Raw genomic sequence first — 21,339 nt, forward strand, 5'->3', positions numbered from 1 at the left:
GCCTCAAGTTCTTTGTCTTAAGGAAGGTAAACATGTATGGCATCTAAGATGGTAACAGAGAAAGTTCTGTTTTACATTGGAAGAGCAGTGTAGAACAAACATTAGTCTCAGAGTGAAACAAACAAAAACACTTCAAATCCAAGGTATCCTCACCTGTTCCCTCACTAGCAAAATGAGGATAATACCTACCTTACCTATCTCATGGGGTTTCTGCTGAGGGTTAAATAATATGATGAAGTGTATGAAAACACCTTGGTTATTGGCTAAAATATCAGTATTTTAAGCAAATAGGATTTCTTAAAATCTTTGAGTTGTTCCTCAGACTCCATAGTTATTATGTAATTTAAATATGCTACTTCCTTTGTAATCCTAATCAAATTAAGCGGCTCACTCTATAATGCCTCTCAGTGAGTGACCATCGTGAGTGGATCTGCTAAAAACACCACTGGGAATTGCTTTGAGCTTGGGAAATGTGTTGACAGTTTCTGAAAGTAGGCTGTTACAGTGGTGTGAATGCCTGGGCACTGGTTCTTTTTAAATCAATGTTTATATTTGTATCCACTTTGCAACAATAGGGACAGCAAATTTAACATGCTGCTTTGCTAGAGAAATTAATTAGCACCAGCTGGGCTGCCTCCCTGGCCCAGTCCATGGAGCATGTCACTCTCCATTTCTGGGGTTGTGAGTTTGAGCCCTGTGTTGGGTGTTGAGATTACTTAAAAATAAAATCTTTATTTTTATTATTTTTAAAGACTTACTTATTTGAGAGAAAATGAGAGAGAGTTTGAGCAGGGGGAGGAGCAGCAGGAGAGGGACAAGCAGACTCCTCGCTGAGTGGGGAGCCCGATATGGGGCTTCATCTCAGGACCCCAAGATCATGACCCCAAATCAGATGCTTACCTGACTGAGTAAGGTAAGTGCCACCCAGGCACCTCCAAAATAAAATCTTCAAAAAAAGAAAAGAAATTAGCACCAGCTTACGGTTCTAGGCACAACCTAAAACTATAGTGTTCAAATATGCCCATATTCTTCTTGGTTGTATTAAAAATGAACAGAAACAATGTAAATAAATCTCAGAATCACTACTTCTTTGAAAATGCTTGAGTGGGGCACCTGGGTGGCTCATTCGTTAAGCAGCTGCCTTTAGCTCAGGTTGTGATCCCAGAGTCCTGGGATCCAGCCCCGTGTTGGGCTCTCTGCTCATTGGGGAGCCTGCTTCTCCCTCTGCCTCTGCGGCTCCCCCTGTTTGTGTGCTTTCTTGAGCTCTCTCTGTGTCAAATAAATAAATAAATATTATATATATATATATATATATATATATATATTTTTTTTTTTTTTTTTTAAAGTAAAAGTGTTTGAGTGATTATCATTAGCTTCTCAAGTTTGTTGACAGCAAATATATGCTGTGTTTTTTTGTTTGTTTTTTAAGGCTAAATTGAAAGGATCCATGAAGGTCACAGATGTGTGGTCCTGCACTGATGTGCATGGGGTAAAGCAGGGCTCCTCTGGAGTCTCTGTAGGGCTTGGTGACAGGCCCCTTCTTTCCCACACTTTGCTGCCCCTGGCCCTGCCCTGCCCCCACTCCAGAGTTTTGCTGCTCTGTTCCAACTAAAGGCTGAAGGGGAATAGTGACCACATTGAGGCCCAGAGAAGAATTCCAATCAGTTACATTCCTATTTTCCCCTGATCCAAAGTCCGATCTTGGGGAACCAGTTGCCTAACACCCAAGCGTTACTGATTCTTTATTTTTATCTTGTGTTAGTCACTTGGCCTTCACTGGCTTAATGACTTGGTGATCCGAAGGCTCAATGGTCACATAAATCATATGATTTAAAAATATTTTTGTGGTTTATTTTCCGGTTGTAGTAAAAACAAAGAGATGTTTGTCCTTTAGTTAACATTTACATTTATGCTGGGATGATTTCTCTTTCTCTTTATCCATAGAGATGTAAGAAGCGAATGTGCTTTGCTCTGAGATAGTTGACAGTAATTTCTTGGGAGGATAGTCCCATGTTTTCACCGGGAAGAGGCAGCCAGTGAGTCTCTCACCTCCAGGCCTCCATTCCCTTCCTCATGGCCTCACCTTTCAGGTGAACAGCTCTGACCTTTTTTGGTCCTGAGTTTCACCTCTATAAGCTGCAGAAGCCAGTGGATCAGGCCATGATTTTTTTACCTTTGCCTTTTTTGAAACCTCCCTTCCCCCAGCTTTTTATTTTGAAATATTTCGAACTTATAGGAAAATTGCAGAAATAGTAAAAGAAACATTCCCACAGTCTTCATGTAGAACCCCAGTTGTTAGTCTTTTGCCACATTTGCTTTGTCTCTCTGAGCTCCGCTGCTGAACTATTAGAGATGCTGAGTGACCTGCCACATCCTCCCTGAATGCTTGAGCACGCGTCACCGAAAACTGACCTCATCCCGCCTTGCCACAGCACGCCATTATTGAACCAAGAAAAATACTACTCAGTGAACAACCCATTCCATTTTAAAGTTCTCCGGTGATCCCAAGAATGCCTTTTTATAACTTTTTTGTTTTTTCTTAGAATCCAGTCCGGGCTCACATGTTGCATCTAGTGTTCATGTCTCTTTAGTCTCATAACCTGGGACCGTCCCCCACCCTCTTGTTGACATTGCCTCGCTCATATGGAACCAGGTTTATGTCACGGACTGACGCCTTAATGAACAAATTCCTTATCTATAAGCTCTTGGCTTGTGCTCTTTCAGGGGTGAGTTGGAGACCCTCCAGACTAGAAATCTTAATGTGGTTTCTAGCCTGGAGATTGGTAAAGTCTGTGCTATGGTTTCAATCACTTTGACAGTAAGCAGTGTCAGAAAATGTGGAAGACGTGTTTATGGTGAATGGTTCGGCACAGTTAGCTGAGGTGACTGGTTTCCTGCCCTGCCCTCTGGCCCTGTGTGTCTGCAGTCTCCAGGCTCAACCCTATCCTCGAGCTTCTCGTCCTGGGAATTCTGAATGAGATTCAGGGCCTGGACTTAAAAACTCGCTGGGTGTCTGGTGATAAGAATGTTTGTGACTGTTTTTTTACTAACAGATTTTGAAAGACATGTTTTCTCAAGATAGGCCCTTCCACTTTCTGGGTTCATACTTCTATTTTTTTCTTTTTCTTTTTCTTTTCTTTTTTTTTTTTTTTTAAACTTATGTGGGTATTGGTCTTTCTGAGCTGATCTGATCCACAGATCTTCTGGAACATACATTGCTGCTGACTCCTGGCAGAAGGTCTCTATCCGTATGTTATGGATACTTTGATTTGAACATTTTCTTTAATTGTGCCACTGCTGCCTCATCGGCTAGAGCCTAAATTTAGTCATCAGCCAGTTCTGTGCACTTGAGGCCCTCAGACAGACGTGTGTTTACCGTGTTTCCAGCACTGTTCGTCAAGCCCGGGGTGGGTTAAATGAGACAGCAGCCCCGTGAGGTGTGGGTACTCTTCATCCCGTAACGAAGATGACAGAATGGATTCAGCTTGAGAGATGAGGCAACTTGCCCAATACCACATGGCTAGTAAGTGGCAGAACCGGCGGTTAAAGATTCTAGAACCTGCGTCAGTACATAAAGTGCCGCTGCAGGGACACTGAGTATCTTTTAAGAAATCCTAGATGCTGGGTACCTGGGTGGCTCTGTCAGTTAAGTGTCTGCCTTCGGCTCAGGTTATGACCCCGGGGTTCTGGGATCAAGTTCTGGGCTGTGTGGAGCTCCCTGCTTATTGGGGAGTCGTCTCTCCCTCTGCTCATGCTCTCTCTCTTTCAGGTAAATAAATAGGAAAAAATCCAAGATGCTCTTTTGAGGTAGGTGGTATGCCCCTAAAATACTAGTGTTTTTTTTTTTAAGATTTTATTTATTTATTTGACAGAAGGAGATTACAAGTAGGCAGAGAGGCAGGCAGAGAGAGAGGAAGGGAAGCAGGCCCCCTGCTGAGCAGAGAGCCCGACGTGGGACTTGATCCCAGGACCCCGAGATCATGACCTGAGCCGAAGGCAGCAGCTCAACCCACTGAGCCAGCCAGGCGCCCCTAAAATACTGGTTTTGATGTACTTACTAAACTGTTGATCCTTGGTGAGATTTAAATCTCAGTACCTCTGTTACCCGCCAGTTCATCAGAACTGTCAGTACCTGCCAGTTCATCAGATGCCCTGGTTTTTGGTCTATTTGAACTAGAAGTTCTAGTCCTAGAAGGAACCTCCTCTCATGGACAACCTCAGGGCTCCTCCTATTGTCAGGAGTGCCATCACCTTCTGTCTGGACTCTGAGCCGCTTCACTCTCAGATGAAAGCCTTTCAGAGCACAGGCGCAGGAAGTGGGGATGATGGAAGGAAAAAGTTCAATCCTCCCAAGTATCTTATGAGGAAACTAGTAAATCAATTGCCATTCTTCCTTACCACTAAAAGATGAGTTCCTAGGGTAACAAATATGCAGTAAGGATAAGCCAGCCTCCAGCACACGGTCTTTTTCTGGGCCAAGTGAATCTGAATTGACCTCATCACAAATCACAGCTCTGTGACACCTACAGGAACTCATAGAAATAAAAACAACTGGGGAGAAAGAACTAGAACATGGACATTGAAGTGAATGCTCCTGACCATGAAAGAGAGCTCTCAGATGCACAACCAATGTGTAGTGCAAGCTGTAATTATTGCATCTTTTCATTTTTTTTTTAAAGATTTTATTTATTTATTTGAGAGAGAATGAATGAGAGAGGAGAAGGTCAGAGGGAGAAGCAGACTCCCAATGGAGCTGGGAACCCCATGCGGGACTCTATCCTGGAAGTCCGGGATCATGACCTGAGCCAAAGGCTGTCCCTTTACTAACTGAGCCACCCAGGCGCCCTATTGCATCTTTTCAAACAAGATTGAAGAAACCTCTTTAAGTGCTGTTTGCATTTTAAGATAATACTCAGTTTCGCTCCCGTGATTGCTGCACGGCTCTTCGAAAGAATGTTCGGGTGATGTTTGACTTCTCTCCTGAGGGACCAAAAAGGAAGTTCTCAGCTTTTTATAGTATGAGGCCTCTGGAGATTTTCACTTTGGGGATGTAAAAACAAGTTTCCTCCCACTATATTAAGGGGGGGGGGGGAGACTAGACAGGAACATAGAGAAATTATGGTGGTTGGGATATGAGAATGATGGCTAGTTCTTAAAACTCAATTTTTTAAAACTTCATATACTTTATAGCTTTAAAACTAAAATTCTTAGGGAAAGGGGGAACAGATTCATCAGCCTCTGACCTGGGAATAGAGGGGGAAGATCAGAGAAGGTAGACTTGCCAGAGCAGAAAGGCAGAGGAATTTCCTAGAATCCTCTTGTTTGGATTGCTGGTTAATGATTAATGAGACAAACTGCTGTGCTTCTCTGGGAGTCATGACTAGTTTTGCAATTAAAAAAAAAATTTATCCCAACTCAATGCATCTTCAAAATTTTCCTTTCCGTTTATCGATTAAAAAAGGGAATGTCTCTCAGCAAATCAGAGGAATCCCTGATTTGGAAACTGAATCTCCAACGCCCTCTACCACCCCACTCACCTGTTCAGGAAGATATACAATGGAACCTAATATCCACCTTGCCCCAGTATCATTTCAGAACACTAGTGCTTTGCATGGGGACAAATGTGTATGCCTATGAGAGCCCATCCCCCCATAATGTTGGAATAATCCAACACAAAGCCAGATATTTGGTTTGGATATCTGCACCCCATGGTAATACTCCAAGAAGGTCCATCTACTCTAGAATTGCAATCTAGAAAATTTGATCCTTTCCAGATCCTACCCAAATAGTACTTTGTAGACTAGATGCAGGCTTTTCCATAATACTGGAAAACACCATCTAGTCTCTGGACCAGGGGTGACCCCAGCTCCAGCTGGACTTCCTCAATTATTAATTTATCTAGTCACCCATCATTCGTCCATCTTCTCTGTATGTGCCAGGCACTATAAGAGATTCTGTAAGCACAGTGATACACCCTTGCTTGCAGGAAAACCTGCGGTTTCAAAGTATTAGAAGAGGGGCTGAAGAAGTACTCTGAAGGTTGCAGAGGGAGAGTAACTCAGGCTGGCAAGGGATGGCACCAAGGGAAGAGAGGGTAAGAAAAGTGTTGGATGGAAGGAGGCTCTTGGCTGAGCCTCAAGAAGGCCAGTGGAAGTTGGCCGCTTTGCACAAGTGGACAGAGAACTCTCCGTGCGGAAGGAATGGCATGCAGTAAAGGTAGAGGCAGATGGTGGGCTCCTTCGGGGACTACACATCATCAAGAATGGCTGGAGCCTGGTGTATGGGATTGTGGCTGGGGCTGGCTGCTGAGTCAGGGAGTGGACAGACCATGAGAGGTCCGCTGTGCCATGCTGAGGGGCTTGGGTTCTGCCTTAATGCCTTGGGGAGCTACTGCAGGATATGCCATGGCACCATGGGATTTGATTCATGTTTGATTAACCTCCCAAATAATGGAAGGTTTATAAGACACTGTGCTTCATTTGGACTTTTTTCCCCCTCAAATGAAAGTGATGTCAGAAATCAGAGAGTCAGGGGCACCTGGCTGGCTCGGTCAGTAGAGCCTGAAACTCTTGATCGCAGGGTTGTACGTTTGATCCTCATGTGGGGAGTAGAAATAAAAAAATAAACTATGACATTCCAAAATATTTTTTAAAATGGGAAATTAGTGTTTTTCAGGCCAGGATAAGCAGCGATTTTTACAATTGTTTCAGCTGACTAAATGCCAGACTCCGGCTAGGCATCCAATACCTATTTATTGAATGAATAAATGGCCAAATGAAAGGCTAAGCCTCTGTCCAGGCTAGTAGCTTTCACAGTGAAGATGAGTCTGATTTTTGTCAAGTCCATACCAGGATTTATAAAGGAGTCCGGTTGCCTCCAGGAGCACAGGGTCTGTCCAGGCTGCGGCCGCTGGCTATTTGCAGGCTGCTGTTCTCAGCTTAGTCTCCTGGCCATGGGCTAGCCAAGCCTCAGCTGTCCCGTTCCTGGCTCCCAAGGTCAGGCAGGCTTGTGTTCCAACAGGTAACTGGGCTACTGCTCTTCCTGCCTGGGTTTTACTGCATCCTTAAAGCACCTCTTCTGTTCGCCTGGCTTGAGACTGCCCCGCTTGGATTCCACAGGACAAGTATTCAGGTCCCTCTGTGTTCCATTTTTCTCTATTCCTGTTCCAGTCTGCACTTCTAGAACCCTTAAGTATTATTTCAGATCTGGAATCGTATCTGTGCACGTACAAATACTATTTGATGATGCAGGCAGATAAAATGAGAGTATCCAGGGAAAAAATTTGAAGAGCTAGGCTTTGCCGATGATGTCTTACTATGGTATAACTTTTTTTTATGAGCACACACATTGGGGAGGAGGGGGTGGGGGTTGAGAGGGAGAGAGAATAAAGGTTTTATTTATTTGATTTGACAGAGAGAGAGCCCAAGCAGGCGGAGTGGCAAGCAGAGGGAGGAGAAGCAGGCTCCCTGCTGAGCAGGGAGACTGAGGTGGGGCTTGATCCCAAAACCCTGGGATCATGACCTGAGCTGAAGGCAGATGCTTAACAACTGAGCCACTCAGGTGCCGCTGATCGATTGATTTTAGAGTGCATGTGCATGAGCGGGGCGGGGGGCAGTGTGCAGAGGGAGAAATTGAGAAGCAGACTCTTGAGTAGTTTTAAAGCAAAGTGTTTAAACTTTCCTCACCTCTGGTCATCCCCACAAAATCTTAGGGTTCTGGGAGCCCCTGTCTGGAAAAAAAATACTGGTTATCAACAATAAGAATGAAGAAGAGTCAGTGGAGAGAAGGATTGTTTGGGGTGGGTGGGTCACGGAGAGCATATCAGACAGGAGAAGCTAAACTCTACCACAGAAATTTTAATACCCCAAATCTCCAGCTCTTGTTACAGCAATTTTTAAACTTCAGTGCGTGTGAGGATCCCTTGGGTTCTTACTGAAACAGAGACCACTGGTCCTCACTCAGTTCCCTATTCAGCACATCTGGGGTAGAGCCCGAGAAAGTGCATATTTCACGAGCTCACAGGTGACGCTGATGTTGCTGGTCCGGAGACCACACTTGGAGAACAATGGCCTTCTGAGGTTACCTAAGATTGTGCCCACCTGGCTGCAAGGGGCATCCTCGTGCCTCCCTCCCAGAGGCAGTTGTCGGGGTTAAGTGAGTACACAGGGATGCTGTGAGCTCTGAATGATGCTACTATGTGGGCATGGCCAGTCAGGAAACACTTGCTCATGCTTTTTGTACGTGTTTGTTTGCTACTTGTGTGTGTGTGTGGGGGGTGGTTTTTGTAATGAGCCATCCGTCAGGATCCTCTTTTCCTCCACTTCAAAGCCAGAGGCCATGTGAACTTGGAGGCCGAGTGTTTAAGTGCTGTACTGTGTTCGACTTGCCCATTATTTAATGTAGGGCTAAACTCCGCATGCTGAGTTCTCTGTGTGTGTGTGTGTGGTAATGGGAACGTGCACAAGTGAAATTAAAGGTGTGGTGTCAGATCTTTGACTCATCCGCAGGGAAGGAGGAAGGAACTCATCAGCCTTACCACAGCCTTGCCCAAGGAGCGGTTATTCCCGCTTATATATGAGGACGCTCGGGCAAGCTCTCTCAGGCTCTGCCTTAGCTCCGGGGGTGATCGTATGGATACGCAGAGCCCTGTGGAGTCTGGGAAATGAGCAGCTGATTCATCCCTCTGGATACCAGAGCTTCGCGAATCAAACAGTACAAACAAGCCTCATGGAAAACTGGAACGTGTTTCATCATTAAGCAGCTGCGCTCCGGTGACCAGACCACCAAGGCAGAGTCTGGAACCCTCAGCAGGGAGAGCCTGACAGGGAGACTAGCCCTTGAGTTGGGGCTCCTGTCCTAGCTCCACTGGTCCTCGCCAGCTGGCACCTGGATCCTGTTCCTGGTGTGAACCATGGCAACACAACATTGAGAGGACTGCCTGGGAACATTTCCCCCAGGGTGACAGTGGCTCTGGCCCACCTAGTACTTCCAGGGAGATAAAGGCAACCTGGCATCATCAGAAGAATACAAATTCTCAAATCAGACAGACCTGGGTGCGGACTCTGGGACTGCCACTCAAATCGGTTTCCACAGCACTGAGTGGCGGGTTGCGCCCGTCCCACGAGGTGTTGTGCAGGTCACGTACATATGTGTGGAGGCTGGAGTCTGGTGCAGAGGACCTGTACTTTGTGAATGATAGGGTTTGGTGGCGTAGATTTGAGAAAATGGAAAGATAGGGAAGTGAGAAAAAAGTGTTTTGATTTCATTGCTCTATCAGTCAAACGCTTCTCACTCCAAGTGCATCACTGTGGACCCCTGAAGACCCATCTGTTGATTTCAGGCTTTATGTGCCGTGGGGCGGTCTCCTTGCGTGGTACTCTTTAAATGAACAGTCTGTTTTTACATGGCTGTAATTAATATAATTTTGTCTTCTGATTTTGAAATTCTGTAATTTTGGTGGGTACGCTGGAGTTCACATAAAACTAGTTTTGGACATCTAACAAAAGAGCGGTGGTTGAACCAGTGTAATATATTCAAATAGTAAAAAAATAAGCATCCGTTTAAAAAGATATAAAGGTATATTTGTTAATATAGACACGTGCTAATGATTATATGTAAAAATGAGACGATTTTACTTAAAAACCAAGGACCTTCCAGATCTATCTGGATGTTCACCGCCTCAGCCTCAGCCAGCTTTCAAAGTTTAATATGCCTCAGAATCACCAAGGCCGCCTGTTAAATGCAGTTTTCAGCTTCACCCCTAGAGTTCGATTTAGCAGCTGGGGCTCAGGGGTTGGCATTTTTCCAAGGATCCAGGTGATTCTGATGTGGGCACAACACTCCTCCCATTCCTACCGGTTGAAGCTTTACTTACTTTTCTGCATTTTGCCATCAGCTTTTTCCTGAACTCCTAAAGTATTTCCTGACATGTTTTGCCTGCTTTCTTGTGTTTGGATTTTTGTGAATCCTTCTAAATTTTGTAAAGCTTTTCCTGATCTTCTGAGCAAACCCAATTGGGCACCTGTGTCACGTCCCTTGGATTTGTGTCAAAGTCCAAGTTCCTGAACATAATATAGATACTAAAATATTCGGAATCCAGGTTTCATTTACTTTGTAGTGAAGAGAAAGAGGCTAAGCATTTCAGAACTCTTCAGCACACCTGCTATTAGGGGGGAATGGGGCGCCTGGGTGGCTCAGTGGGTTAAGCCTCTGCCTTCGGCTCAGGTCATGATCTCAGGATCCTGGGATCAACCCCCACATCAGGCTCTCTGCTCAGCAGGGAGCCTGCTTCCCCCCATCTCTCTGCCTGCCTTGTGGTCTCTCTCTCTGTCAAATAAATACATAAAAATCTTTAAAAAGGGGGTGGGGAATAAGGGTAGCCTTTCCAACCTTGATAGGAAAAAAAAATCTTGTTTAAATACCCTGACCTTGGCAATCATACTGTGGAAAGTAAATTTTGTCCTTTCTGCATTTACTTTGGTCTAAGCCAGAGATGGCCAGTGTTTGTTGGAAAGGGAGGTTAAAAGCCTTCAAGAAGCTTGTCATTCCGGAAGTATTGCATGAATATCTTCTAGGATTATTGGTTGGTTTTCATTCTCAAAGTTAATGCCATTGAGGTATTTCAAGGTAAATTTTCTCATTGCAGTTCCTTTAGGGGCCATTCATGTTAAAATTGAGACTGAATTGCACATAAAGTGCTTCTTTACTTAGGTTTTATTGGTCTCCCTCTTTCCTTAAACCAATTAGGATTGGATCTCCATGTCAGGTTTTGTTGTCTTAGGTCCTAGCCTTGTGTAACAGGCCAGCTGTTGCAAATCTGTTGTTATACAGTTACAACAGTTGTTAAGTATTATGTTCAGATGATATTGAATTTCCCCTCTTGCCTGTGAGGGGACTAAATCATATTCTGTACACATCTGTGATTATTTTTACCTTAAAAGCATTAATAGCTACAAAAAAAACATTCTGCAGAAGGAAACCTAAAGAGCCAGGTTTTTTAGCTTGTTCAGAGAAAGTTCTTCCTTGGGGCACTGGGGTGGTTCCATTGGTTAAGCTTCTGACTCTTGATCTCAGCTCAGGTAATGGTATCAGTGTTGTGTTTAAGCCCCGTGGTTTTTTGTGGTGGTGGCAGTGCTTTTTCTTTTAAGATTTTATTTATTTATTTTACAGAGACACAGCAAGAGAGGGAACACAAGCAGGGGGAGTGGGAGAGGGAGAAATAGGCTTCCTGCTGAGCAGTGAGCCTGACGTGGGGCTAAATCCCAGGACCCTGGGATCATGACCTGAGCGGAAGGCAGATGCTTAACCCCCTGAGCCACGCAGGTGCCCCTGTTGTTGTTTTTTAAAGTAGGCTCCACACCCAGCCTTAAAAACAAAAAAACAAAAACAAAACTTGGCTCACATGAGAATGTTAACTTCGTAGAATTGAAATTCCAGATGACCTGAGAAATCCTACTAGGGGACAGAAAGTTCTGGATAATGAAATGGTTCTGATGGGAAATCACGGGATGGATTATACTTGTCCATATGGCAGACTTAGAATCATTCTTCCAAACTCTGTTCAGAAGTCATCTGTAAAGCTTTTCATGATCTCCGTCCTTGGAAAGAATGAACCATTTCTTTTATTCTGCATGTACAACCGTTCCTTACATACACTTCTCTGGCCGTGTATGTCACTGTCTAGTGCAATTATATGTTTGCACATTGCTTTTCTCACTAGATCAGAAGCTCCCTGGGTGTGGAGAGTATAACTTATACCTGTGTCGTCTGATCACACGTCTCAGTGGCTGGAAGGAGTCATACTAACTGGGTGAACATATGAGTGAATGAAGACTCTGCTCTATCTAGTCCGGTCAGATAAACGGCATTTTGTGGGTGTTTCTGAGACCTCCTGCGTTTACAAAATTTAAAGCATCACCCTCTCATGAAACATGTACCTAAAATACTGTTACAATAAATGGAGAATGGATGGTGAAAAAGCAGGCTCAGTATCTGTTTCTTCCTGGATTTCTCATGGCAACTGAGAGTTCCTCAACCTGTGGGACCCTGATTTAAGGGACTGGATCTGAAATTCCAGGGTGACCTGCTCCCCATAAGCCCATCAGCTGCTGTGATATACCCACCCCCAGGCTCTTGAATTCCACAGAAGTCTTGATATCACGGGTATTTGAATGTATATGTGTGTGATAGATTTTGAACATATTCCTCAATTTCTAATTTTCAAGTCTTTATATTAAGAGAGGCTGATGACTAAAAGAGTCGCTGTTAGAACTGAAAGGGACCTCTTCGTTTTACTGATTAGGAATCCAGGCCTCCTGAGAGATGGACCGTTTTCTTTAGTGGAAGGAGCCCCCGAATTGAAGTCAAATAGGTCACGTCTTGCCTCTGGGGCTCAGATCACAGCCTCTTACTGGCTGTGTAATCACAAGCAGCTTGCTCAAGTGTTTGGAAGATCAGTTTTCTCATTTGTAAGGTTTGGTTGAAAATCCATCTCTGTGGGTCATGACCAGGGATTACTGAGATAACGTGTACCCGAGTACCGACTGTACTGTCTACACAGAGCGAATCCTCGGTGATCTTTGGTCCCTGCCATTCCTTGCCCAAATCACGCTCCTCACGGCAGGATTAGGACTTAGAAGTATTCCTTGAAGTATCCTTAGGTTGGATTCTGGTTGTGGTTTTCTCGACAGGACTTGTGCAGATCAAGGACACTCAAGGAGCCGTGTCATACCGGTGTTTGACACCAGACTCCGGATTTGTTACTTTAAAAACCATCTCCCTTCTGAGTTCCGTGTTTTATTCCCTGTTGCTTCTTCACTTTCTTTGAACTGAGAGTTACGGCACCCTCCCAGTCAACCATCAGCTATAACTTAAGTATGTATAATGGGTGAATGAGCAAGGTCATTCCTATAAAACACTAGGAACTCAGAGCCAAGAATACACGTGTTTTGGAAAAAGCAGACCCATGTGGCCTAATCAGTCTTCAATTTTTAAAAATCACATTTTAAAATAATAAGTGAAATATCTGTGCTAAATCGGAGGGGTTGGGGCTGGAAGTGAACTAAGCATTGTGAGCACAAGGGGTTAAGTCTCGCACACTTCGGGCGTCTTGAGATGCCGGTCAGGTGGGAGAAGCAGCAGTTTGCGTTCTCTGCTCATTCTCCCAGAGTTCGTCTGTCATTTGCAAACACAACTTACTTTGCTATCTCTTTCTTCCCTCTAAAGGCAGAAACCTGTGGGTTCTTGTCGTGGGGCGCTTCCCAAAGGAGCACAGAATTGGGATTCCAGAATTCAAATACGTGGCCAACATGCATGGAGACGAGGTATGTGTGCGGCTCGAATATCTGAAATGTCACCAGGGACACTTCCCCTCCAGTCTCTCGGGCTCCATATAAATGCTAAGGAAGGAAGCAATAGAAATCATTCCAAAAATCTGGAAAGGTCTTCCAGTGAGGACTTCTGGGAGAATTTAAGGAATCAGGCCTGGCAGCCACCACAGGCAGTGCCCCCAGAGGGTCACCGGAGCTACCCTAGACTTGCATGACCAGCTGAGTCCCCGAAACCCGTCCCAAGTTGACAGTCCCCCATCCCGGTGGGCCTCAAGGTGACCCGGCTAAGGAGCTCTGTTATGTTTGAACTCAAAACAGTCAGAAGATCCCAGAGAGCTGTCCGAATTCCTAATAGCTGGCTTTTTGAAAGCCTTTGTCACCTTCTCATAATCTTCTACTCCGTGTTTTCAATATTGAAGTTGGGGCAAACTTTAGGTTCTCTTATTCAACCAATGCTCTTTAATTTTATAATAATGTCTCGCCTCTTTTCCAACTTCTCAGAGATAATCTCTCATTTTGTTTCATTTTTTTTGATGCCATGTTATTTATTTTGTTGTGCACATTACCCCCTTAACCCCTCCTGCTTGGCAGTCATTCCTGTCAGGCCTTTGAGGGCGCGTCTCTAGCTCTTACCACGCTCCCTCGGAAGATTCTGCATTCTCTTACACCGTACACAAAGATAAACTCAAAGTGGATAAAAGACCTCAATGTGAGACAAGAATCCATCAGAATTCTAGAGGAGAATATAGGCAGTAACCTCTTCGATATCAGCCACAGCAACTTCTTTCAAGATATGTTTCCAAAGGCAAAGGAAACAAAAGCGAAAATGAACTTTTGGGACTTCATCAAAATCAAAAGCTTCTGCACAGCAAAGGAAACAGTCAACAAAACAAAGAGGCAACCCACAGAATGGGAGAAGATATTTGCAAATGACAGTACAGACAAAAGGTTGATATCCAGGATCTATAAAGAACTTCTCAAACTCAACACACACAAAACAGATAATCATATCAAAAAATGGGCAGAAGATATGAACAGACACTTCTCCAATGAAGACATACAAGTGGCTATCAGACACATGAAAAAATGTTCATCATCACTAGCCATCAGGGAGATTCAAATTAAAACCACATCGAGATACCACCTTACACCACTTAGAATGGATTCTGGAAATGTGACCGCTATGGTATTTTCTGTTCCCGGGACCTCATGGGCCTGGGCAGTTGAGTGGAAGGGAAAGATAGTTCCCAGTCATCACAGTCGAGAAAATTCACATGGCAACGTGTATAGCGCCCTCTAAAACATGCGTACCTTCAAGGAATGTCGACATAAAGGCATAGCCTCCTCGTACAACCCTGTGACTTGTGAGGACCCTGGGGAGTTGACAAAGGTGGTGGCAGGCTCTCTCTGGTGCTGGCCTTCCTGTCCTGGCTTCGGCCTCCCCAAACCCAGGCTCTGTGCGAGCAGGATCCTCTCCTCAGGACGTGTACTGCTGGTCTGGCCTGCCGGCAGGGGCTGCTTCTCGCAGTGGAAGGAGGATGCAGACGCTCGCCTCTAAGGAAGGTGTAGGTCGGGGGGCCTGATTTGTGAGCAGAGGGAGGGTCAGTCCCCACATGACTTTCCTGAGTGTGGCCGGGCTTTGCCTGTCAGACTTGGGGGAGTCTGCCCGGTGTTGTGGTAAGACAGCTGTTGGCCACGGAAGGCAGCCCGGACGTGCCCCTCGCTGTGTCGTCTGTGAATCCAGGCCTGCGGAGTCCAGCTTCAGTAGGAGGCCGAGAGCACGTGTTAAGTGCAGGAGTGTATTTGTTGAGTGCCTGGCACTTCACAGGTTCCAGTGTGCTGCTCAGAGATAGTCCTCCAAGCTGAAACTTTGAAGGACAAGCCAGAGTCCTTTCCCTCACTCACCTCCAAGTTGGCTTCTTCCTAACATGTGCCTTCCCAGACTTTTGGCCTCTTGGTGTCCAGGTAGTTAAGGCATCCCCATCAAACTGGGGCTGTCATTCACCCTGAGTCTTTGAGGAATGCTTAGGACTGAGGTCGAGAAGGGAGAAAGTCCCGGTGTGCCGTGGGGCAGGGACGTGAGACCCTGTGATCTCACGTGTGTCCCAGCTGGTGGCAAAGTCTGGGCTCATGGGCCACTGAGGAACTTACCCTGAATGTGAGATCTTATACCTTCTGCCCTCCTGGTGCCACGAGAAGCTGGGGACAGTGATGGCTTCACACAGACGAGTCTGTTGGAGTAGAGGGTCCAACTACCTAGCCACCTTCCGCTCTCAGATCTTTTGGAATTGAAAAAGCATTTTGAGAACTCACTATAAAAGGCTATACAGCTAACATTTTAGGGTACTGGTTTTCACCTTCGTTAGATGGATGCCTTGCTATTCTACTGCAGATTTTGGGTGCTGACCTCAGGACGTATGGATCTTCTAGGAGTCTGTGGGCCTCGTGTGGGGAATCCCCCCGGGGACATATATGCACAGAGTGTGGCCCGGTAGACAGAAGTGATCACACTCTTTTTAGAATGTTTCCCTTCATACCTGGACCCCACCCCACATAGGCATATGTGTTTCCCACACTTAGCATACAGCTAGATGGCAGTGAGCGTCAGCCGCATTAGGAAGACCCTGTTCCGCTGATCCTACCTGCTATTTAACCCCATGGCTTTTTACCTTGTGTTCTTATACCTTGTTTCAGAATCCAGTCTTTTTTAAATTAAAAATGATCTGTTGTTATTAAAAAATCAATCATGAGCATCTCAGAAAAAACATAAATCACCACCACCACCAACATTGTATATTGACCTTCCAAAAATAAGTAGCTAATTTCTTACTATTTCTCCTTCTAGATGTTTTTGTGTGCATGTGTGCATGTCTATTAAATGAGCTATGCTGATTTGCTATTTGTAACATTTAATTAATACTAGCTACCCTTTCAATAAGAGTTTATCCTATCTTTACATTTCTACCCCACTTTCTGGTTTCTCCAATGTCCCCCAGACTGTCTACATCAGGATCCAGTCCAGAACCACACAACACACGTGGTCCATTCGCCTGGATCTTTTACTCTAGCATTTAAGGATCTTTTCATGACTCTAGACTTCAGAGAAACCTAATCAGTTATCTGTCCTGCAGAATGTCCCACATTCTGGATTTTTTGCTTCCTCCCATAAGGTATCATTGAACTTGTGCCTCTAGTCCCCGTTTCCTTCCAAATGGAAGAGAAATGTAAAGGTTTGCTGTATTTAGGAAACATTTTTTGGCTAATAAACCCTTAGAAATCATGAAGATGGATTAATTTGGCTGATGCTAAGGGTTGCAGAAAAGCAAACTTCAGGTAGTAAAGTCAACTTAAAATGGCCCCTTTGCAGGCAAGTATTGTTATAAAAGTAGAGATGTTACCCCTCCTCTTGTACAATATTTTTCTTGTCTCCCATCACCCTGTTGTTGGCTCATATCTTTCCAACAACACCGGCTCACTGTGCCTCGTTGGTCAAACTGGCAAGTTACCTTCTCCACTGTGCTTTCCAAGCTCATGATAACACGAGCCAACAGTAATGAGCGTGGGCTACACTAAGTTCTTGGTGGAGAGTGTGCTTGGTGGTAGGCTGTCTGAGTCCGAGCCCAAGCACCGGGCCTCACCCAGCTATGGGTCTGCCTCCTTGACTCTCTCTGCTGCCTTCTAAGTGTTCTGTTTGCACTCTTTATATCTTGACGTGTATCTATGATCTGTTTGAATGGACACCTAACAGTGCCCCTCGATGAGAAGAGTCGGTGTCATTCAACATGTAAAAGAGTGACAAGCCCTTATGTAATGCTGTACAGAAACCCTAATCCCTCTCTGTGCCTTTCTTTGTGCTCCCTGCCTCCCCCTCCTTGATAGCTGTGGAGTCAGGCAGGGTAGCTAACAGCGCCCTTTGACAAGCCTTTGCCACCTGGTGTTTATGCTCTTTTCAGAACATGAGAGAAGTGTTTCTGAGTTTCTGTCTTTCTCATTTTCTAAGACTAGCAGGTGTTTTTCTCATTTATCTGAGGCCTCTGCGCGCGCAACAGGGACACGTTGCCTTGTAGAAGCCCTGATCCTAGTTTTGACTTATGCAGGCTCCTAGTCGGCTGCACAGACATAGCTGAAATCTGGTGAGGGTTTCTGCATGGAAGGGGTGATGCCAGCACACGCGGAATGAGGCTTCCTACCATCCCCTCACCACACCGATCCTGACTCCCTGGATAATAGTGACCATGTTTTTCAACCTAAAAATAAAGGATAATGGATAATTATTTTCATACACCTTCTTAGGCATATAAGAGACTATTTATGAGATGTAGTTTGTATGCTTAGATGTTTGTATTTAGAGGGTATTTTAATGGTTTATATGAACACTAAGACATAGTATCTGAATTTTGCCTGTGTTGGAAAATCTGAGATGTGTAGTCAACATGCAGTACAGGTTCCAAATGTACTTTAAAAAAAAAAAAATTAAAGCTTGTCCTTCCAGGGGCGCCTGGGTGGCTCAGTGGGTTAAGCCGCTGCCATCGGCTCAGGTCATGATCTCAGGGTCCTGGGATCGAGTCCCACATCGGGCTCTCTGCTCAGCAGGGAGCCTGCTTCCTCCTCTCTCTCTCTCTCTGCCTGCCTCTCTGCCTACTTGTGATCTCTCTCTGTCAAATAAATAAATAAAATCTTTTTAAAAAAAAAAAAGCTTGTCCTTCCAGATGTCATTTGCCACGTTCTTTTTTCTACCATTATACAAGATGATAGCAAAATGTCCTCAGTCATGCAGTATGGCTTTAAAGCATTTTTTTTTCCTTTTGGAGGTAGAATTAATCTTTATTTCAGAAGAGGTATCTGATTCTTTTTAAACATGTATTATTTCTCCTGTAATTATGCTTTTTCTCTTCATCTCCACTTTTGGTAAAGGCTGGGCTAGGGCGACCAGATATCCTGAGTCCTTGGCCCTGGAAAAATGGTTCAATGTTGAAAATGGTTCAAAGGAAATAACTTGATCATTTGTACATCTGCCCTCATTAAGCAGCTTAAGGCCTCTTGTTTTCAGAAATGTCTTCCTTTTTTTTTAAGTTTTTCTTTTTTTAAAGATTTGTTTTATTTATTTGACAGAGATCACAAGTGGGCAGAGGAGGAGGCAGAGAGAGAGATAGGAGGAAGCAGGCTTTCCACTGAGCAGAGAACCTGATGCGGGGCTTGATCCCAGGACTCTAGGATCAGGACCTGAGCTGAAAGCAGAGGCTTTAACCCATTGAGCCACCCAGGTGCCCCCTTTTTTTTTAAAGATTTTATTTATTTATTTGACAGAGAGAGAAATCACAAGCAGGCAGAGAAGCAATCAGAAGGGGGTGGGGAAGCAGGCTCCCTGCTGAGCAGAGAGCCCAATGTGGGGCTCAATCCCAGGACCCTGAGACCATGACCTGAATCAAAGGCAGAGACTTAACCCACTGAGCCACCCAGGTGCCCCAAATTTCTTCCTTAGAATAGTCTTGACCTTGTGATGGATTTGTCAGCAATATTGAGCAATCATTTATTGAGTACATTACATCTCCAGAGCAGGGCAAGATACCAGCTCTACAGAAAAAGCCTATTAGGATCCCTGCCCTCTAGGCTTAGAAGATGAAGTGGGAGTTGGGGTAGTCAGTCAAGGTCAGTCAGGGTTAGTCAGGCCATTGTAGTTTTTGTGGGTGGTATTAGGAGAAACACAAGCATGCAGAATTCTGGGGCCCCATGTGCAGATCATGAATCCAGACTTTGGGAACCCAGGGAAAAGTCTGCTAGATAATGTAATATTTAGGCTGATATTTGAAGAAGGATTTAACGAGGCAATCAGATGTATGAATTAAATTGATAACCATTGGGGAGTCCCAGAGCTCATAGGCTTTTTTTTTCACTGAGAGGCAGCATTATAGTGTAGCATTTTTAGAAACAGATTCCATCATTGGAATAGCTGGGGTTTTTTTTTTTCCTCTCTCTCTCTAAGTTACCTAGATTGTAGATTCTTCAAAAATTTTTTTTCACTGTTAAAAAACATTCTTTGAAGAGCTAGAACACTCATTTTTATCTCTTTAGCAAATTCCGCCTTGAATATAAACTCAAACTGATGGAGAATTTATTTTCTGCTTTCTGGGTTTTGCCATTTTAACTGGCAGATTTTAACTGGAGCCTTTTGGTGAAAGGCTCCCAAAACTGGTGCGTTCGTCCAGTCTTTCAGTCTCTTCATGAGGGATTCTCATATAAAGTCTATACCCTCACAGAGAGGAAGTGAGCGTGCTAAATGGAAAACTGATTAAGCTATTGGGATTGCTTTGACCGTGTTTTTTTTTTTAAATCTGGACTCTCTAAGATTTCAGATTCAAAGACTTAATTTTAAAGAAGGGAGGTTTATGCATAAAACATGAATGAGTGCTTGAAACATTTATATTAAGGTTGGGAAGAATTAATTTGAATAATATTTGGCATAAGTCTGCTGTTAGGAAGGCAGCAAAATATAGCCCAACAAAAAGAGAGGGCTTTAACTCCCTGAAATTTTAGCTGTTTAACCTCAGCATTTTTTAAGTTACTGGACTCTTTATTGGTTCTTTACCGTATTTCCAAGGTTTTTTTTACTTATCCTCTGTAGTTAAGGACTTAATGATTTGTTTTGGAATATGGAGACAAAACAGAATATACCTCAGCTTTACATTTGTTTACTTGAAAGAATCATGATTTTATTGGTTTTGTAAAAATAATAAAGGTTTTCTTTAAAAATTGATGCCAGAAAAATAAAAGGAGTAAAAATCATTCAGAATACTATCACTCAGAAATAACCATCATTAATATTTGCCAAACATCATTCTAGAAATCTGTGGATTTTCTGTAGTAAGAGAATGAGAAGGATTAAAAGGATACAAAATAAAATGGGTGTCATATTCTATGTTACCCTTTAAATAAGTATGAGATTTCATTTTACTTAGGATAAAACCGAAGTGAAACTCAGGTAACCAGTGAACTTGATAAATATTTTCTCAAAATAAGGAATTATCAGAAGATTCTTCCAAAGTCAAGAAAAAAATGAGGGAAAATTTAGAAATCGTAATAATTGAAAATACATAGTTTTTAGCTGTTACTACAATCTTCTACTTCTAAGCCCTTGGTAGGAACACTGATCTCCCATAGCCCCTGCCCTCTGTTAATGATAAACATGAACTTTTCCAATTCTGCTCTGGGCCTCAGTCTCGTTCTGTGGCCTACCCGTAGCTCCTCAACTCCTCTTTGTTCTCATTTGCTTTGAGTTGGGCGAATGTCTTGGCCAGCTCCCGTCTTGAGTTGTGGCGTGCTTGAGATTGTTCAGTTGAGAAAGTTGAGGGAAAGTCACATCTTGAGCCACATGGGGACTCTGACATGGCTCCTCTGTCCTTGCCTGGGCACTCAGATGGGCCTCCGGTTGGTCCTGATTCGTCCCTCTAACTGAACCAACTATCTGACAGGCACAACTGACATTTAGAAATTTCAGGAGCTACAAGTGACTCCTGGTCACGGCCTCCTCCCTTTCTCTAACCTTCTCCTCCTCACCCACCCCTGGGCAGAACTCTCCTTAAATCGCCACATGTAAACCAACTTTCCACATGGAAACCAGCTTTTCACAGACGAGACTCACCAAGGCCCTTCCACTGGCCAGCACGTAGCTCATGAGGTTGCTTCCAGAGTGCTTGAGCTCCTAAAACAGACAACTGGAAACCTAGTGTGTGTCTTACTTGACTTTTTTGGTTATTAGTTTGTAAGGACTTTTTCAAGCTGACAGTTTTTTGTGGGTGGGTTTGTTTGTTTTTTAAGATTTTATTTTTTTTGAAAGACAGAGTGAATAAGGGCGGAGGCAGAAGGGAGAAGCATTTGTAAGGCTGATCACAGGATTGTGACCTGAGTTGAAGACAGACGCTTAACCCACTGAGCCACCTGGGTGCCCCATAAGCTGACAATTTTGACTCTAAAAATAAAAATCAAGGTAGTAGAAGAAGATAGAAGTAAGTAG

General features: G+C 44.1%; 1 protein-coding gene across 6 annotated transcripts in view; it reads left to right on the forward strand.

Moving 5' to 3' along the window:
- CPM (carboxypeptidase M) overlaps positions 1-21,339 on the forward strand; it is a 103,027-nt gene that overhangs the window by 61,642 nt on the left and 20,046 nt on the right. For all 6 annotated transcript variants that reach the window (XM_059402494.1, XM_059402496.1, XM_059402497.1 and 3 more), the window contains one exon: positions 13,225-13,322. In XM_059402494.1, coding sequence (XP_059258477.1) covers positions 13,225-13,322 — 98 coding nt within the window. The remainder of the gene's footprint in view (positions 1-13,224; positions 13,323-21,339) is intronic.

Source organism: Mustela nigripes, chromosome 6 (genome assembly GCF_022355385.1).
Source record: "Mustela nigripes isolate SB6536 chromosome 6, MUSNIG.SB6536, whole genome shotgun sequence".
In the NCBI taxonomy this organism is placed as follows: domain Eukaryota; kingdom Metazoa; phylum Chordata; class Mammalia; order Carnivora; family Mustelidae; genus Mustela; species Mustela nigripes.